The following is a 19,178-nucleotide window of genomic DNA, read 5'->3' as shown; positions in this document are numbered from 1 at the left end:
TGTGGGATTTTCCAGGCAAGAGTACTGGAGTGGGGTGCCATTGACAAAACAGGAACGGCTTCAATGCAGAAACCAAGGGGTTTCCAATGCCCATTGGATAAAGATTTGCCCAAGCAAATTCTAGAGGACATGTACGTAATTTCAAGAAGTGAGCTGCAAATGCAAGAGAGTTTGGGTCCCGTTAATGTGCACCTTAAAAACAGAAGTTTCATAAACATTCTTGAAAAACATCTGACTCGGCTTCTCCCTACAGTCTGAACCACGTAATAGCCCCTCCCCCTTCTTGTTTTTCCAGCCGGGTGGAGCAAAATGAGAGCGCAGTGAGCCGGCCCAGCCTCTCTCCCAGCCGTCCCCGACGCCCACCATGAACCACTTGGAGGGGGCAGCGGAGGTGGAGGTGACGGACGAGGCGGCAGGCGGGGAGGTGAACGAGTCGGTGGAGGCCGACCTGGAGCACCCCGAAGTGGAGGAGGAGCAGCAGCAGCAGCAGCACTATGCGGGTCGCCCCCGGCGCCGCCGCGCCGTCGAGGACCCTCGCGCCCAGCCTGGGCAGCAGCAGCAGCAGCAGGAAGAAGATGAGCATGGGGAGTGCCTGGCGCGCTCGGATTAAAAAAAAAAAGAAAAACATCTGCTTCTCTTTTCCAGGTACTTGCAACCTCAAATAAAGCAGCACAGAAACACAGCACAGGAAGAGTTGGCAGGCAGCTGAGTTTTCTCTGAAAGGATACCTGGACCAGAAAGTCTTGGTTCTACCCTATCAGACAGGGGTCTATAAAACAAAACGTTCGCAATTAAAAAAGATTTGTGCTTATTTTTCATGGAAATCAGTTGTTAATTCCCTTTAGAATGGGAATGCAGCAGAAAAAGTTGGCATGGGGTGTAGAAACTACAAACTCGTCATTTCGGTCTATCTTGTGTGACTGGTGCATGCATCCTTCCCCACTGAGGTATTTCCTGCAGCCCAGGGAAGATTTCATCAGAGGAAGCCTGTGTTGGAATTGCATCACGATCCCGATTGTTTCAAGTCTGTCTTACAACCAATTAATTATAATGAGAACAGGGGGCTCTCCATCTTGTCCCTTGTCCTTTGGCGAGTGGTTATCACACCACGGTTATAAGAGGATGTTTGCAAGAGGAAGTTTTGTAAGAGGAATTTGACAAGGCTCTCATGTGTATTCTGCCCGCCATTGTATTTGCAATAGCATTTCCTATAGTTGATTGTCCTGTAATTCTGGTCTTGCAGCAACTCCGGCGCGGGTAATGTGTTTATTTCCAGAGCGGGTGGTTTGGGTGGGGATCACGAGATGGCAGACAGGTTGTCCTTGTGTGTTTAAAAAGGGCAGGTCAGCCCCAAGGTAATTATCTTCTCTTTCTTTTTGCCTGTAGGGAGAGAGAGAGAGGAAAAAAAGAAAATAAAACATGGCTAAGTTCTATGATTTAAAAGATGAGCATATTAAAATAGTTGGAAGAAAATTAGGTCATTTAAAACATGAAGTTTGTAGGGAGGGAAGAATTTTCTCTCCCCATTGCTTGGACCACATTTTTCTCACTTCACCCCAACACCCTTCTCCAATCTTACCCACACTGGGACTTTTGGGACCTCCTGTTACTTTGTAAATAATGACACAAGGCACAGGGGAAAAAAACCCAACACATTAAGTTTTAGCCTTAGAAATACCTGAGTTTTTATCTAAACTCCATCTGTGAATGAGTAGCCTTGAGTTAGATAAAGCTTTTTGAGCCTCAGTTCTGTCCTCTGTAAAGCGGGGATGATAATGTTACTTTGTAAGGTGGTTTGTGAGGCTTAAATGAGACAAAGTATGAAAAAGAAACAAAAAACAAAACAAAAATAACAGGAAGTATGAAAACATTTGGTTGCTCATGACTGGCATGTCTCCTGCCTTCTTCTCCTCGGGCTGTCCTTCAATTCTTCCCGTCATCTAGTCCTGACCAAGGTATACAGAGCTTGAAATGTCACCTACATCCCAGCAAATATGGTGTTCCCCCTTTCCTTCTTTCACCCGCTCATCCTTCCTTCCTTCCTTTGAGGCCGCCACATTCCAGTTGTCCGATAAAGCCTTTCCAACTATGAGAAGCCATAGTTTACATATCATGTTTCCCTTGCCACCGCATGAAAATATCCACGACTCATGTGGCTCACCATGGTATCAGTTGTGTTCATTCATCCCATCATCTGATTTGCAAGCTGGGTCAATGCTTCCTTTCTTGTTTATGCCTCCCGTGTTGATATCATATCTGACATCTTATATTTTTATAGTGTTTCATTCTTTGTTTCCAGCATGTTTTTTCATATATTATCTCAGTTGAGCTTTATAACATCCTGTGAGGCAAGCAAGACAGATATCAATATTATCGATTTTTATGTTGATGAGTTTAGAAACAGGCTGAGCAGAGAAGGTAGCTTGTCTACCACCACCCCCCAAGAGCGGAACTATAGTTTCCAGAAGCTCATTGTTGTTATCTTGATTCAAGGCAGTCACATGACCTTCACAAGCCACCTCCTGCTTGTATGTGTAATCTACAGCATGTGAAATCTTCCCACACCAGGGATCGAACCAATGTCTCTTACGCTGTATGTGACCCTAACTCCATCAGTGGAATTCTCTGGCTGCAGAGCCTCAGGAATAGGGGTGTTTGTGTACTCCAGTCATTTTTTCCAGGTTGCAAAAGGACCTATTTGAAGTGCCTTTAATATTACATATGATCTGGCTTTTTCTTTAATCTGAGATTTTCTTAAGTGCTGAGATAGACTTTGGTTTTGATTTTCTAACAGTTTAGGACCATCAGAAGCAATATCTTCATCCTGATGGTAAGGAGAGAAGATTCCCAACAAAGTATCAGGCTTCAAGATTTGTCACGTATTTGACCAAACAGGTTTAGCCATTCCTAACTATAATTCATAAGTTCAAAAGTATGCTGAGTTTTATTGTTGCAGAACCTGTTTATCGCTTATCTCATAAGCAGTTGCCGTGTGTTTAGATTAAGTCGATGATTGCTCTTTATGTCTCAGTCCTTAGGCTGCCTAGTCGCCATATACATTCCCATAAACCAAAAATCCGAACACGCCCATATTGACAATAGAATAACCTTCTAATTTTATTTTGATTCCAGAAGACGCTGTGTTCCAGGGGACTTGACTTGTGGAATCTCGCTCACCTCATTTGTGTTGTGTTCGGCCCCATTTCAGACTTGAACCCTACCATGAGGCATGTGAGCCAAGGATTTAAACACAATGCTGGGAAATACATTCAATGTTTGGAGTTTTTAAAATGAACGTGCTGGCATTATAAAATGTTTCTGATTCCTTTCTGATCCAGCTTTGGACCCAAATGTCACTGGCAATTACCCATTTTTTACTTTATTTTCTTTCAAATTTATCTTGGCAAATTTTTATTATTTTGAGTATATATCTGTGGTTTTCTGTTTTCCAAGGAAGCTTTATATGATTAAACCATTACACATAAGATGTGAATTAAGGTGGATATTATTTCTTGGTCTCTTGAGCTAGACTTAAAAGGCAATCCTATAGGAATAAAGGAATATTTGGAAATGAATTTTCAATTCAGCAATGTGTATTGTGTGTTTACTTTGCAATAAGCAACAGGGAAGGAAAGAAAAGATTTAAATACGGGTTTGGTTTTGGAGTACATGAGATTAGTCAGTACAAATAATTGGAGAGGACTTCCTTAGTGGTCCAGTGGTAAAGCATCCACCTGCCAATGCAGGGGACAAAGGTTTGATTCCTGGTCTGGGAAGACTCCACATGCTGAGGGGCAAATAATCCTGTTTGCCGCAATTACTAAAGCTGGTGCGCAGCAACGAAGACCCAGCACAGCCAAAAACAAATAAATAAGTTTTGTAAAAATCGGAGAAATAATACAAATAACTTAAAATAAAATGCTAAAATGGAATCTAAACAAAAGATAGATGAGATTATCTGTGCTACACCTGGAAGAAAAGAGAATTATCAAGACGGACCCAAGTCATTAATGAATTGGTTCCCCCAGGCATGCCAGGCACCTTGCCTTCTGGATTCTCAGCATGTCATGAATGATGGCATGAATGTCATGAATGATGGCTAAGGAAAGTACCCATTAGAAGCCAAGACATTCATTGAGTCTGTTTTGGCTTTATATTGCAGAAAAACACTCCCAAACTTAGAAGCTTAGAAACAGCAATCATTTTTATTATCTTTCCAATTCTGTGGTTTGACTTGGGCCCTATTGGATGTTTTTCTGTTCTATGTGGTGTCTCCAGTCGACAATGTGGGGGCTTTTCTGAACCAGACATCCCAATGGAGAACCCACGTGGCTGGTTGACTCTGGCTGTTGGCTGGGAGCTGAGCTGGGGCTGAACACTGAGTGTCCGGTTCTCCTCCATGTCCCTTGGGCTCCTTCCAGCATGGCAACTGTGTTCCAAGGAGTGGAAGCTGCCAGGCTTCTTAAGGTTCAGGACAGAAGTTCCATAACATCACATGCCATATAGTCTACTGACCAAAGCAGTCACGAGACCAACCCAGAAGCAAGGAGAGGTGAAATAAATGCCCCTTGTTAATGGCAGAATGACTTCTACATAAAGGTGAAGGAAAGAATTTCCTTGGAGACTACGCACTATAGAGCTCAAGCAAGCACACAAGATGTTCACGGTGAAGGCCAGAACTTTTCATTGGTCAGCCTGCCAGAATCATCCACTGCCACCAATTCCACCACCAGCCTCCTGCCTTCCTCTTCTTTACACCTTTCTTCCCTTGAGTGAACTGAGTCTGTGACTTCTGAGTGCATTCCAAATGCAGATGCCTGCCCTTTTCTGGGAATTGAAAGTCTTCTTTCATACTTCTGTCATAGACTCACGTCCCAGGATTGACACCACCTCCTGCACCCACAGAACTATCCTTAGTGTGATGGGTTCTCTCTCAGACCTCTGCTTATGGCCCTAATGCCTGATTGTCACCTAGTGGGAGTTCCGTAAACTCTTAGCCTCAGCTTGCCCTGGTCAAATCTGATCTCTTGCTCCCAACATTCTGGTTTTAGTATTGATAGAACATGAGATGTGGATGAAAGGCCATGAAAGATCCCATAGATGTTAACAAGTTAAACAGGTTTTGATTGAACAGAGAATGGAAAGTCTGAGCAAATCTCTATGCTTAGGACTAAGCATAGAGTGTTTACAGAACAGACAGGGTGGAGGAAACTTAGTTTGGAATGGGAAAAAATGTGGGGTGGGTGGGAAAATTGGGGTGTAGGGCCAAATGATGACAGTCAGGAAGAGAAGTTTAAATTTGACATAATAAAGAGCAGTAAGCCACTGTTCATTCTTGAGCAAAGGTGTGGTCTGGGGAAATGATGCTGAAGTAAGATTAGTCCAGTGGTGGAATGTAGGGAAGGCTGGAGAAACTGAAGTCAAGAAGGCCGATGGTTACTGGGTTCTTGGGTGATGAGTTATAGAACTAGGAGGCTGCAATGGAAATGACGAAAAAAGATGAATATAAGACAATTTGAAGGAAACAAAGTATAGGGCAGTGACTTCTTGGACATGGGAAATTAAACTAAAAGATGACCAGGAAGTGACTAAGGAAATGGACAATGGGAGGCTGCTGTGGGGTGGGGGAGGGGTTGGAATGATTGACAGCAGCGTGAAGAAAGCAATGAACAGGGAGAGACCAGAGTGAAAGAAAGATTGGTTAAACAGGAATGACTGCTCATCGGGGCTGATGAACATGGGAATGAAGAAGGAATGAGTCAGGAAATGTCAAAGGCAGAAGAGATGTTCTTCAGGCAAAGTTTTAATTGAGAAGAAAAGGAAAAAGGACAGGGTGAGAGTGACCTGTCTGGATGCTGAAAATTTTGGAGCCACTGGCAGAAAGAGGGACATGGTAAAGGAAGTTTAGTTGGGAAGGAAGATGAATATCCCAAGAGGTCAGTGGAAGGTAGCACTTGGTACTCTAGTAGCAGTATCTAGAAAGGCCAAGAGGTGGGGTGAGAAGTTAGGTGACATTGAAGAGTAAGTCCCTTGTCTGAAGTTGAGATCCAGTACCAGTGCGGCTGTGGCACCCACCTATATTTCTGGACCACCTTGGGTTTGCCCTTCACCATCATAAGTCAAGGCTAAGATGGCACATAGGAAGGCAGGTGGTACAGGGATGGGACAGGAGCCCCGAGATTCCAGCTCTCGCCTTTAGTTCTCCATTGGGCTCCCCTGCTGCACAACTGACCTCCATCACCCGACATCAGCTGTTCAGCTCACCAGGTCTGAGGAGAGATGCGTGTGTCACCGAGGTGTCCCCCAAGTACTGTTCACGATCCTCAGCAGCAAATGAATTTGAAGCCATGGATCCCGGCCCTAGTAACACGTGGAGGACCAGGCTGACAAACCTCACAACTCCTTATGCAAACACGCTCTGATCGCCCTGGACCTGAGCCCTGAGGTGCCTGTTCATCCTCCTGCTTCCTCTCATCTCACATCTGCCTCCCAAGATGCCTGGGAAGAGTGCGCCCTTTCCCCACCTTCTCTTTTCTGCTTTTGACTTGGAAGGTAGACGCTTCCCCCAGCTTGTCTCTTTCCCTACTTGATGAAATTCCTTTCCTTTTCAGCTGATATCAGGAATTTCCTATATCTTCTCTTTCTCTTCTGCAGGTGAGTTGAATACATCATAGCTTTTCCTCCTAAAGACTCCATTGTATATTATCTAAGAACAGAGGTGTTCTCTCAATGACCAGGGCAATTATCAGCTTCATCTACTGCCTTTGTAAACATAATTTTCAAGTACACATGTCAAGACAGAAATCCACTGATTTCTTTTCAGTGATAGCATTACCAATAAAGTCAAATCTTTAATGCTCTCCATCTCCAACCCTGGCTCCCTCCATCCTCCCAGAGTTCACCATTGTTGTGAGTTTGGTTTCTATCAGCCTGATAAAAAGGCAACACATTTGAACAATATAAAGGAACTACTGATGGACAAATCTCAAATGTATTACACTCAGTGAAAGAACCCAGTCTCAAAAGATTGCATATGGTTTGGTTTCATTCATAAAACATTTTGGAAAAGGCAAAACTATTGGGATAGAAAAGTTACCAGTGCTTGCTAGCTGCTTTTTTTCCCCAACTATTTTAGATCTATCCAGATTGATATGTGAGTGAGTGACTGCGTGAAGTCGCTCAGTCGTGTCCAACTCTGTGCGACCCCATGGACTGTAGCCTACCAGGCTCCTCCCTCCATGGGATTCTCCAGGCAAGAGTACTGGAGTGGGTTGCCATTTCCTTCTCCAGGGGATCTTCCCGACCCAGAGTTCTCATTCATTTCTTTTTAACTGCCATAGAGTTATTCTATCATATAAATACATCATTTTTCATTTATCTATGGACATTTAACAATATGTGGCTAATATAACTAATAGGAATGAATTCCACTGCACACATTTGAATGAGTTTCTCTAGGATGGATATGCAAAAAGTAGCCTTATTGGGTGGTAAAAAGTATGTATTTTTAGTTTCAACAATTACTGTTAAGATGCCCTCTGAGAAAGCCATATAAAGTTGGACTCCCAGCAAAGTGGTATGAAAAGACCCATCTCCCCCAAAACCTTACAACATTTCACATCATCAAACAAACATTCACTCGGCTGCTTTTACTACACCTTCTAACACACTGGCAATGACAAGGCAATGACAAGGGACTGCTGCAGTCCCTTCACTGGAGTAAGACAGAATGGAGACCCAGGCGGGTCTCTATGGATCAGTGTTTGCAGGGAATTGACGATTTTTTTCCCATTAACTTTGGGTGTGGATGAAGTCATTCAGCAGGAAGACAGTGGAAAACTCAGACTGGACCTTGGGAAATACATGCTTCAGTTCAGGGAGTGAAAATAAAAGAGGGCGAGGATCAGAAAGAAGAGATCAAAGACATCCTAAAAAACCAACAGCTGAAAAAGCCCTGGCAAGAGCTGGCCAGCAGCAGTTGGGGCCTGAGCGCTGGTGGCGAAGCAGCCTGTGTTCAGGTCTACTGAGCCTTTATCAAGTGCTGGGTGCTGCACTGCCTTGCATGCATATTCTGTGTCATCTTCACAGTTCGCTTTATGAATTATTAACTCTGAGGCTTGTTCTGCCCTGTTTCTCAGCTTCCCTGGGGGAATTAAACCCCAGTTGTCCACAGTGGCAATGTGCTTAATAATGCAACCTTGGGACTTCCCTGGTGGTCCAGTGTCTAAGACTCCATGCTTCCAATGCAGGGGACCCAGGTCCAATCCCCAGTCAGGGAACCAGATCCCACATGCCACATCTAACAGTTCACATGCCATAACTAAGACCCGGCACAGTCAAATAAAGAAACAAATATATTTTTTAAAATGATGCACGCTTTCTTGGTTTCTCTTTTTCCTGTTTACTTCCTTTCCTCCCTACCAGTGTTTCCCAGTGTCATCTCCCGAATGAGCTATTTGCACTCACATGCTTATGTCAGGGCTCGGCTGAGTCGCTGTGGGTAACAGGCCTGAGATGAAGCTTTCCCAGGCCTTCGTGGGCTGATGCACTGAGAGCTCTGAGTGCATTCGCTGGGGACCAGTTATGGGGGGGAAGTAACGGGTCTGCAGAAGCCAGGTGGGTGCTCAGCAGCTGGGGGCCTCCGCATGGTTTGAGCATCTGAGTCAGGGACCACGAAGATGATGCTAACCAGCCAGAGGACGATGGCTGTGGGCCTGGGATAGACCCGGAGACCCCCAGTCACACATTTTGTGCCCCAAAGGCCAGTCAGGTGTTCAAGAACCAGGGACACAAATGCCATCCCTCCTGGGAAGGAGCCAGAAGACACCATCCCCCAGGACCCTAAACCTTCCTCCCAAACATCCAAAAAGCCATTTTGCAAAAGACTCTGTGAAAGAAGCAGAAGAGACAGAAATCGGCAAGGCCGAGCTTCGCCTCAGAGGACAGTGAACGGATCAAACGGTCAGAATTAAGAGTCAGCTGTTTTCTCTCCCTCTTTGGTAGGGGAGGATCAGGACCAAGGGCAGACCACAGGAGGAGATCCCTTTTCTCTGCACATCTGAGCAGTGCAGTGTGTTCAAGTGTGTGAGTCCCCTGGTGCAGCTGGTGGGTCCCTGGGGCTGAGCTGGGGGCGTCCATGTTGGGAGCCAGTCCCCTCAGGGTTCAAATATCTTGGAGAAATGTCATGTGCCCCCAGTGATGGGTCGTAAGAGCACAGAGTCTCAACCACGGAACCACCAGGAAGTTCCCTTCATCATCTCTTCTGAGCATGTACAGGTATGAATCTGTCCCTTTCAGGGGCCCTTTTTATTAACATTAGAGCCCCTCTCCACCGGGAGTTCTGACCCTCCGGGACGAGGATGTTGTGCAATTAGGCTCCCTTTCCAGAAGGGCATCTCAATGCCCTTCTGGAAAGGCATTGGAAAGGCATGCCCTTCTGGCACTTGTTGGCCCTCTGTTTCGTATTCCATATCCATTGAAGTCGCACCTTCTACTGAGATGGGAGCTGGTCTCCCTTAGCTGTGGGGGACCCACTCCAGCCCCTTCCAGCGAGGGCTAAGGGGGACCATGGACTTCCTGGCGAGACAGACCCTGAACTGCTCCTAACAAAGTGCCCATGAGGGCAAGAGAAACATTGAAGCCTTAAAACTTCTGGCTAAATCACAACACAGATGTGATTATCTCTGGGGGCCGGGAGGCCATGCCCTTTAGAAAAAAACAAGGAGGCTGCTCCGAGGTGTGTACAGGGCGCTTTGTGTTGGCAGGAGTTTAATTATTCCTTCCCAGGCAGCCGATCATAAGCACTCAGCTGACAAAGCTTCCCTGGGACCATTTGAGGAAGCAGTTTGAACCCTCTGGCTTGAGTAAACACACTGTGAGCACTGGTTCCTCTGCCCTGGACAGTATCTGAGAATAGGGCTCCAGGCCATTTCCTTTACTGGCAGAACAGTGACTTTTCAGGAGGACAAACTCCAAATGTAAGGGCCAGAGGCCTGTCTGCAGCTAACATGGGGGGCGGGGCAGGGCGGGGTAACCATAGCAACAGCAAGAGCCACCAATAGGAGCAATTCTGTCTTGAGCCCCTCTGCATCTCAACCACCGGAGGCATCCTCTCTGCTCCAGAGCTACCCTTCTTGGTCACTGTCTCCATGTTACACTTGAGGAAACTGGGGCTCCGAGAAGGAATCTGTCTCAGATTTTAACCCTACAACTGCTAAGTGATGAAGCAACATTGCAATCCAGGTCTAGTCACTAAACTGCCTTTTGCCCGTATGTCATTTTCAGTCTTTGTCTCTATCTCTCTCATCCTTTTTCTTTCTATGAAACTATCTTCAAACCCTTTGGTTTTACAAATCAAACAATGAGATGTATTGTTGGAAATTTTCCCCCTCAAAGGTCAAAAATCAAGTAACTTCACTCAGGACTTTAAAGATAGAAGAGTATTTCAAAATTCTGTACTGGCTTAGAAAACTGGGAGTTGATCACCTGCCCTGGGTTTGGTTTCCTGCTGGATGCAAGGTAAGCGGGGTGGGTGGCTGAAAGTTTTCACCTTTATGTATGTGACTTTTTTGGTAGAACCTATGCACAGTCCCATGTTCCCCTTGCACTGGCAGAGGAGCACACAACCTTTCCTTGAGGTCTCTGAGAGTCTGAATCTTCCTTCCTAGAACGTTTTGTCTTACCTCTCAGGTCCACACACTGCTGAGAAATGAGGTCGTGAAGGAGTTCTGTTGAGTGCACCTTCTCCTCCACATCCCATCCAAGTTTAGCGAACACTCAATTGTCTGCATCCATTTTAAAACTGTTTAAATTAGCCAGTTCAGATTATACTTCAAACACTACAGATGGTACCTGCCATTTGGGTTCTATCATATCAATTTGTCTCACAGGGCAATCATACTGCAAAGATACACACAGTCTATACCAAGGAGTGAAAAAAATACAAATGACTGCAGCAAGGTTACCCCGTGAGGATGTTTTTCTGAGTCCACCATTCACAAAGGTGACCCACAGCTTGTCTGTGTCACTCCCGTGGCTATAGGACCAGCTCCCCAGACTGGTTCTGGGATGCCAAGTTGATCTTGCGATCATGCAAGGTATGACTTATGTGTTGTGTATTCGGGGGAGCAGAAGGCACAACCTCGTGAGTTTCTGCTGGATTTCTAGCGTAAAAAGACAAAATCACTGTTAGCTGTCTCATAAAAGGTGAAGTTTTAATGATCTCAGTTGGGCTTCTCTTGGTACATTGTGTTGTATCCTATCACTGAGAACCAGAAAAGAAAAAAAAATCTGCAAATGTTCTTTACTTCTTGGAACTGTAGATTCAAATGTTGGGAAATGAATGACCAGAGAAGTGTTTTGGAAGGCTTAAACATTTCTAAAAAACTATGAGGGGGAGATGGAAAGGCTTGTTTGCGTATCAGGAAAGCAGAGCCAATCCAAGCAAAGCTTTGGATTTTCTGAATGAGGGAAAACACTCAGGCAGGCATTCAAATGCTGCTTCTTCAGCTTCCTTTCCGTACAAAGGTCATGTTCAGTTATAATTCTGCCAGCAGGTTAGGGACTGGAGGAAGCCCCTTGTTACCTGACAATTGTCTAATATAGAGGTGTTTGCCCTTCATGGAGTGAAGTGATGATAGATTTGTGTGAACGAGGAAGCACCAGGCACAGTGATCTCATATTTGCTACCTGCAGGTTTTAGATTTAGTTTCAGCAAGAAAATAAAATGAAAAACATTCCTCACACATGCAAGTCCCCACCCACCAAGTTGGAGGTCATTAGCTGTAGCCGGTACGTTTGTCTTCTTGGCATATTGCTGAGTGAGGGGTGACGTTTAGATTATTCATGGATTGCTGGACTCTCCCCATCATTTGTACTAATGCGGTAGTGGCCTCTGTTGGGAGTTTGACTCCCCTTCTACGGCCATTCACCATATGTCACGTGACAATTCCCCATTTTCTCTGGGGAGCTTTCCTCCCTCATTCTCTCCCAGGTAACTTGGCTTTTCCTCCATCCTCCAGCCTCAGTGATAGGCAGGGGGCCCAGGGAGGGCCAATCCAGCCCCCATTCTGCAGCGGCCATCCTGTTATCAGGGAGTGGGGTGGAAAGGAGCCAGACAAAGGGGATGACAGACAGAGCCCCAGTTCCTTGTGAACCTTGAACCCTGAAGCCAACTCCGTGTCTGACATCTCACTTGCATGAAACAACAAATACCCTTGTCTTTCTTCTCTCAGCTTGAGTTGGGCTTCCTCAGAGTTATATCAGAGAAGTCTTCTCTTATATTGTTTCACCATTTTACTCCATATTCTGGCAGTTTTAATTTCTCCTTACAGTTAATCACACAGCTTTTATCTCCCTGTTTCACCTTGGGATGGTCGAGAGAGGGATTTTTTCAGTAACATTTTCTTTTTTTTACATATGACAAAATACAGTTTTGAAATGTCCAGTTCGATAATTCTTGACAAAGGTACCCAACTGTGTAATAACTGTCCCAAACAAAATGAATGCTTTTTCCCGTCTCACCTCAAAGTTCTCTCATTGTCTTTCTAGTCAGTCTCTACATGAAGAAGCCATGTTCTGATTTCTATAACTAGACAATAACTTTGCCTGTTCTAGAATTTTATGTGAGTGGAATAGATGTGTTCTTTTGTGTCTGCATCTGTCACTCATCATGTTTTAGAGATTCACGAATACTGTTGCCTGAACGGGGCTTCCCTTATAGCTCAGGTGGTAAAGAATCTGCCTGCAATGCAGGAGACCCCAGTTCAATTCCTGGGTCAGGAAGACCCTCTGGAGAAGGGATAGGCTACCCACTCCAGTATTCTTGGGCTTCCCTGGTGGCTCAGCTGGTAAAGAATCTGCCTGTAATGCGAGAGACCTGGGTTCAATCCCTGGTTTTGGGAAGATCCCCTGGAGAAGGTAAAGGCTACCCACTCCAACATTCTGGCCTGGAGAATTTCACGGACTATACAGTCCATGGGGTCCCAAAGAGTTGGACACAACTGGTTGCCTGAATCACTGATTCTTTCCTCTTTATTGTTGGGTCATGTTCTGCAGTATCGACAGGTAATTTGTCTAGTTTTTTTTCCCTTTGGATATTTGCATTGTTTCAGAGATCAGTTGTTGTTTCATATTCATGTGATACAAAACTCAGGAGCCCAGTATGGCCTCCAGAATATTACAGACATGAAAACTCACTTGCCAAGATCTGGTTTCTCAACTTGATGTATATCAGAGAGGGTGGATGGGAGAAATATAGGAATTGTCAAGATAATGGCCTTCTCTGCCTGAAACAGGCAGACAGAGTTCATCCACTCAACATACATTTATCAAGTGCTTGTTGTACGCCAGGCACTCCTTTAAAAAAAAATTAAAGTATAGCTCATTAGTGTGTTAGTTACTGGTGTACGGCAGAGTAACTCAGTTTTATATCCATATGTATAACACACATATGTATATAAAAATATATATATATAGAAGAACATATATATTCCTCTATACATACAGAAGAATATGAAAAAGAATACTCATTTTCATATTCTTCTCCATTATGGTTTATCATAGGATATTGAATATAGAACCTGCCTGTAATGTGGGAGACCTGGGTTTTATCCCTAGGTTAGGAAGATCCCCTTGAGAGGGGAATGGCAACCCACTCCAGTATTCTTGCCTGAAGAATCCCATGGACAGAGGAACTGGGTGGGCTAAAGTCCATGGCATCACAAAGAGTCAGACAACCGAGTGACTGAACAGCAACAAATGTATCTGTTGGTCCCAAACTCCTAATTTATTCTTTCCTGACCTCCTTCTCCTTTGGAAACCATAACTTTGATTTTTATGTCTGTGAGTCTCTTTCTGTTTTTTAAATAAATTTGTCTGTATTGTTATTTTAGATTCCACATATAAGTGATACCATATGGTATTTGTATTTGTCTGTCAGGCACTCTTAGGGGCAGTAATAGCAGAATCCTGGCTGGCATGGAGCTCCCATTATAGAGGAAGCTTTCACCATACAGAGCTGTCTGCACACACTTGATCAAGATGATTTCGGATTATGAAAAGTGTCCTGGGGAAAATCAAACCGGTTGATGTCAAGGGTGTGCAGGAGGGATGAGCCTTGCTTTCATCTGGGGTCAGAACAGTAAAGGCCCCCCTGGGGGTGATGTTGGGGTGAGGCCTGGTCAACCGGGCACCATGAGCAGAGATAAAGTCAGTTTCCATCCAAAGCAGACAGCAAGTGTAAAACCAAGAGATGGGAACAGACGAGGGAAAGAGAACCAGAGTGACTGAGAGGGATCATGAAGGAGAGAGCAGGGGAACGGGGGTCTGGGCAGTTAGGGCAGGCCAGATGGGTGAGGCTGTGCAGGCCCACTTGTGGTGCTGCTTGCTTAGAAGCTGGTCATGAGCAGAACACACTGGAGATGTGCAGCCCACTGCTGGTCCCCTCCACTTCCCCTCCTCCCCCTAAGGCATCTTCCATGCAGGCCGATTTGGGGTGAACAGAAGATGCTGGTAAGCCTTGTACTGACGCCCTCACTGGGCATTCAGCTTCTCTCCATTTCCCTTCTCTTTGCTCCTGCTGACCCCAGGCTGAGTACTCAGGGAAACTGCCCTTAGCCTGAACTCAAAGCTCAGACTTGGAACAATTATGCAACCTGGGTTCTGTGCAGGCCAGCACTGCACATCCCTGAGAATGAGGGCCCTGGAATCTCATGGCCCAAGCGTCTCATCCCCAGGCCAGTTTCTTGTTTGTTGCCCCACATTGGATTTTGCCCAGGACTCATCCTTTGCTCTGAATCACACTGGGTCATGTTCAAGAGAGCTGGTGATATTTTTAGAGAAGAAAGAAAATTTGAAAATTTGCGCTTTTACAGCATCTTATTTACAGTATCCTCTCCAGAGCTCCTCACGGAGCTTTTTTTGGGTGTTTGGCTTCCATGGTGGCTCAGTGGTAAAGAATCGCCTGCCAATGCAGGAGACTCAGGTTCGACCCCTGGGTCAGGAAGATCCCCTGGAGAAGGAAATGGCAACCCACTCCAGTATTCTTGCCTGGGAAATCCTATGGACAGAGGAGCCTGGTGGGCTACAGTCCTTGGGGTTGCAAAGAGTCAGACATGACTGAGGGACTAAACAGCAACAACCTCAGCCCCTGCATCTGTACAATGAGGATAGTAGTAATCTCTATCTCATAAAGATACTGTGTGGATAAAGATAGTGTGTGAAGAAAAAACCTGTTACAGAGAACCTACTGTATAGCTTAGGGAACTCTACTCAATGCTCTATGGTGACCTAAATGGGAAGGAAATCCAAAAAAGAGGGGATATATGTGTACGTATAGCTGATTCACTTTGCTGTATAGCAGAGATTAACACAACACTGTAAAACAACTATACTCCAATAAAAACTGATCAAAAACAAAAAAGTTACAGTGTCTCACATGTATCAGGAGCTTTATGAATTTTAGTTACTAATATTTTGAAGTATTATTTCTATTGACTAGTTAAGGTAAGTTCTTGATAGCCTGATCTGCTAACACAGAAGGGCCTTGGAGTCTCATTAATATTTTAAAACACTCCACACTCTGTAAACTAAAGGGAACACTCAAAATGAGAAAGATTTCATGATCCAGGGTGTCACCTCTAAATAGCAGCAGAGTCGTTGCTGCCTTGATTAGGTAATCAGTGTCTGCAAAACAGCTGAATCACAGCTTCCCTCCCTCCTGATGGAAACTCACATGGTCATAGTACTCATGTTCTATTTCTGAACTATACCTTCATGGATGGAATTTTTGGTGAGGAAGTTAGGGAAAACCTGGGCTATCTAATTTAGAAATCTTGTGGGCAATCACATTAATGTGGTGAAAATAATTTTTTGATTAACTAACTGGAGATGGGGAAGGAAGAATGACCATTTTATCTCATTTCTAGCAAGAATAAAGCGGTGAAGAGGAATGAAAACAGCCAAATCAACCTGCCATTATCTTAATCAAGTAAGCCAGAGCACGCAACTCCTGAGTCACCTTCCTGGCCAACTATTTTTATTGACTTGAAATAACAAAGGCTGAAAGCCTGAAATGACCTACATGGCTTTTATCACTGAGCTGCCCCGCTTCAGAGCCTGATGGATAAAGCTATCCTGGAATTCTCTGAGAGGTGAGGACTGTTTACATAAGTCAATACTCTGAAAATAGATTTTTATAAAGTTGGGGGAAGAAGTTAAGAGTCAGAGAAACGTTTTCTATTAAACACTGATTGAAAAATTCCTTTTCTACATGAGTGTTTTACTAACTTTGCACAGACCTGGTTCTGTTTCTTGAGCACAGGCTTCTTGGAGACATCAGAGCTTGAGAGGAAGTTTTAACAAGGAAAGATAACAAGTTAAAGCCAGAAAAGAGTTGTCTCTGGGTCAGTTCAAAACCAGAGTAACTGTGTATTTTTAAATCATGAGCCCTGTATTTCAGTCAGGAATGATGAGACCAACGCCCATCAAACAATCACATTCCTTCCAAGGGCCACTCTTGCTAAACTCACCACCAGAGGCGACCACTGCTGCAGATTCAGTGTTTTCCACCCGTGTATATAACCTAGCAACCTTGCACGCACCTATACACACATACACACACATAGAGGCACACGTGCACTGGAACATAGACAGGAGTGTTTGTCACAGCACGGGCTGCAATCGTGAAATTTTAGAACAATCTCAATATCCATCTACAGGAGAATGAAGCAATGCATTGTACAGGATTCATGCCCTCAGACTATGATGAAGCAATTAAAATAATAGGATATATATCAGAACTGATAAAAAAAATCTCAGAAATATAATATTGTGCGAGCTGAACAAGTTGCAGGAGGAGCCACAAAGAATGATGCTGTCTTTCTATCAGGCTTCGTGGAGTTTCTGAGTTGGGTGAGAAAGGGTGGAGATGTTTTACAGTTCACCTTACTTTGCCCCAGGCTAAGGTCTAGACTGATCGGTCACGTAGATGGCTGGAGCCATCCTTTCTCTGTCTTGTCTGTCATCCACCTAGAAGCCCTGAGGTTTGTCTTGGTGGACTTTTCATCAACTTAATTCACTTTGATTTAACTTACAACATCAGTTCCTTGTTTGCTGAACTCAATGCTGGCAAAGAAACACTGAAAATCTTATGTACTATTCTGTTAACAACCTCTGCTTATTATTTTGACTGTATTCTCTTGTAAGACTAAGCGCTCTCTAGGGTTGAAACAGATTTGAGAGCAAGTAGTTGATTTGAGAGAGGATCCCAGGAAACACTGGGGCCACGGTGGTGAAGAAGGGAGACAGAGAGGGGAGGGTTCACGATCGAGCAGGTAAGTACGGCATTCCTGAGTTATTCCACTACCAAGATGAAGGAGCTGGGCTCCTTATCCATCACCTGCCTGTCTGGCGTTGGTGAGGGCAGCTTCTGAGAGCAGTGATTCCGATGTATTCACCATGCCCTGTGCATGGACCAAGTATGCTCCCACAAGGAGGAAAAAACCTTTGGACAAGAGTCACAAGTTTTCTTGGCACGTGGCCTCCAGGCCGAGGTGAGGACAGATGACACTGGGTGGAACACCAAGAATGTCTGTTCATTCTTGGACCTTGACCTCAATGGCATTGTGATAAGTGAAGTAAGTCCAGACAGAAAAAGACAAATGTTGTATGATCTCTCTTATATGTGGAACCTAAAGAAGCAAAGAACTCCCATAAAACAAACTTGCAGGAAAAGAGATCCGATTTGTGGTTACCAGAGATGGGACAAATGGGGGGGTGAGCAGGAAGAATTGGATGAAGGTGGTCAAAAAGAACAAACTTCTAGCTATCAGATAAATAAATATCAGAGATATAATATACAATATGACGGCTATAATAAACACTATAGTAAACGTTGCTGTAGGGATATAATACATAACACAATGGCTATAGTATACACTGCTATAGGGATATGATATACAACACGATGGCTATAGTAAATAAATTGCTGTAAGGTATATTTGAAAGTTATGAGAGTATAAGAATTCTCACTACAAAGGGAAAACTGTTTTTCTTTTTCATTCTTTTGTATCTATATGAGATGATGGATATTAACCAAATTTATTGTGATAGTTACTTTACCCTTTAAGTCAATCAATACGCTGTACACCTTAAACTTACATTTGGTGTGTTAATTCAGTTCAGTTCAGTTCAGTCGCTCAGTCGTGTCTGACTCTTTGCGACCCCATGAATCACGGCATACCAGGCCCCCCTGTCCATCACCAACTCCCGGAGTTCACCCAGACTCACATCCATCAAGTCAGTGATGCCATCCAGCCATTTCATCCTCTGTCGTCCCCTTCTCCTCCTGCCCCCAATCCCTCCCAGCATCAGAGTCTTTTCCAACGAGTCAACTCTTCGCATGAGGTGGCCAAAGTACTGGAGTTTCGGACCTTACATCTCAGTAAAATTGGAAAATATCTGAAAAAAAAAAAAAAAAAGAATTTCTGCTCAGCTTCTTGGGTGAATGTCAGCAGGGTAAGTTTTACATCTGCCAGTGTTTTCCAATCAAGTTCAACTTATCTTGTGATATACCAGACCCAGTTAAATACGAATTGTTCTTTGCTAGGATTTCACTTTCCAAAGTAAGAGACATATAAACCATATAAACAGTGTATTGAATGCCACACTTTAAAACAAATTCCTTTGTGTCAAGACTCTGAATATACTTCCAAGGGTCAGGGCTTCTAGAAGATGGGGATCTATCATTACAGACTTGCAGGACCTCATGTAGGTCCTGTAGTTAGAGAATTGTCAGCGGGAGGAGAGTGAGTGCTCTCAAGGGCCCCACAAGCTCTGGAGGTCTCGGTAGCATCACCATGAATCCGTGCCTGAAGTCTGGTGATCCAGGTTCAGAAGCTCAGTGTTGTAATACCTGCTCGTGGCTTTTAAGCTCTGAGTGACTAGTCCAGGCCAAACAAGCCAATCCGTAAAAGATTTTATCAAGTCAGGCAGAGTCAAAGCCCTGGTGGGCCGGCAGTTCTTGAACAATACTTCCCGCCTTCCAGCAGTTTCCACTAAAGTTAGCACTGTCTCTCCCCTGGGAGTTCTTGGTAAACACTGGCAAGGTCTTATGACCTAAACTGCCTTCTAATCAATCATCCAAGTCACCTTTCCTGTGTCATCACAAGAGTATAACA

At 44.4% G+C, this 19,178-nt stretch overlaps 1 protein-coding gene across 1 annotated transcript; it reads left to right on the top strand.

Moving 5' to 3' along the window:
* The first annotated feature begins 273 nt into the window (after positions 1-273).
* LOC109568056 (amyloid-beta A4 precursor protein-binding family A member 1-like) lies at positions 274-3,586 on the top strand. Its single transcript, XM_019973269.2, has 2 exons — positions 274-645; positions 3,133-3,586. The coding sequence occupies exon 1, from the start codon at positions 365-367 to the stop codon at positions 608-610; it is 246 nt and encodes an 81-aa protein (XP_019828828.1). The 5' UTR covers positions 274-364; the 3' UTR covers positions 611-645; positions 3,133-3,586.
* The last annotated feature ends 15,592 nt before the right edge of the window (positions 3,587-19,178 follow it).

This window comes from Bos indicus, chromosome 13 (genome assembly GCF_029378745.1).
Source record: "Bos indicus isolate NIAB-ARS_2022 breed Sahiwal x Tharparkar chromosome 13, NIAB-ARS_B.indTharparkar_mat_pri_1.0, whole genome shotgun sequence".
NCBI lineage: Eukaryota > Metazoa > Chordata > Mammalia > Artiodactyla > Bovidae > Bos > Bos indicus.
Note: the sequence above shows the minus strand (reverse complement) of the source record. Positions and strands in the feature narration are given on the sequence as shown.

What these genes read in the sequence shown, in the direction of transcription:
- LOC109568056 (XM_019973269.2), top strand. Translation starts at nt 365, where the DNA reads ATGAACCACTTGGAGGGGGCAGCGGAGGTGGAGGTGACGGACGAGGCG.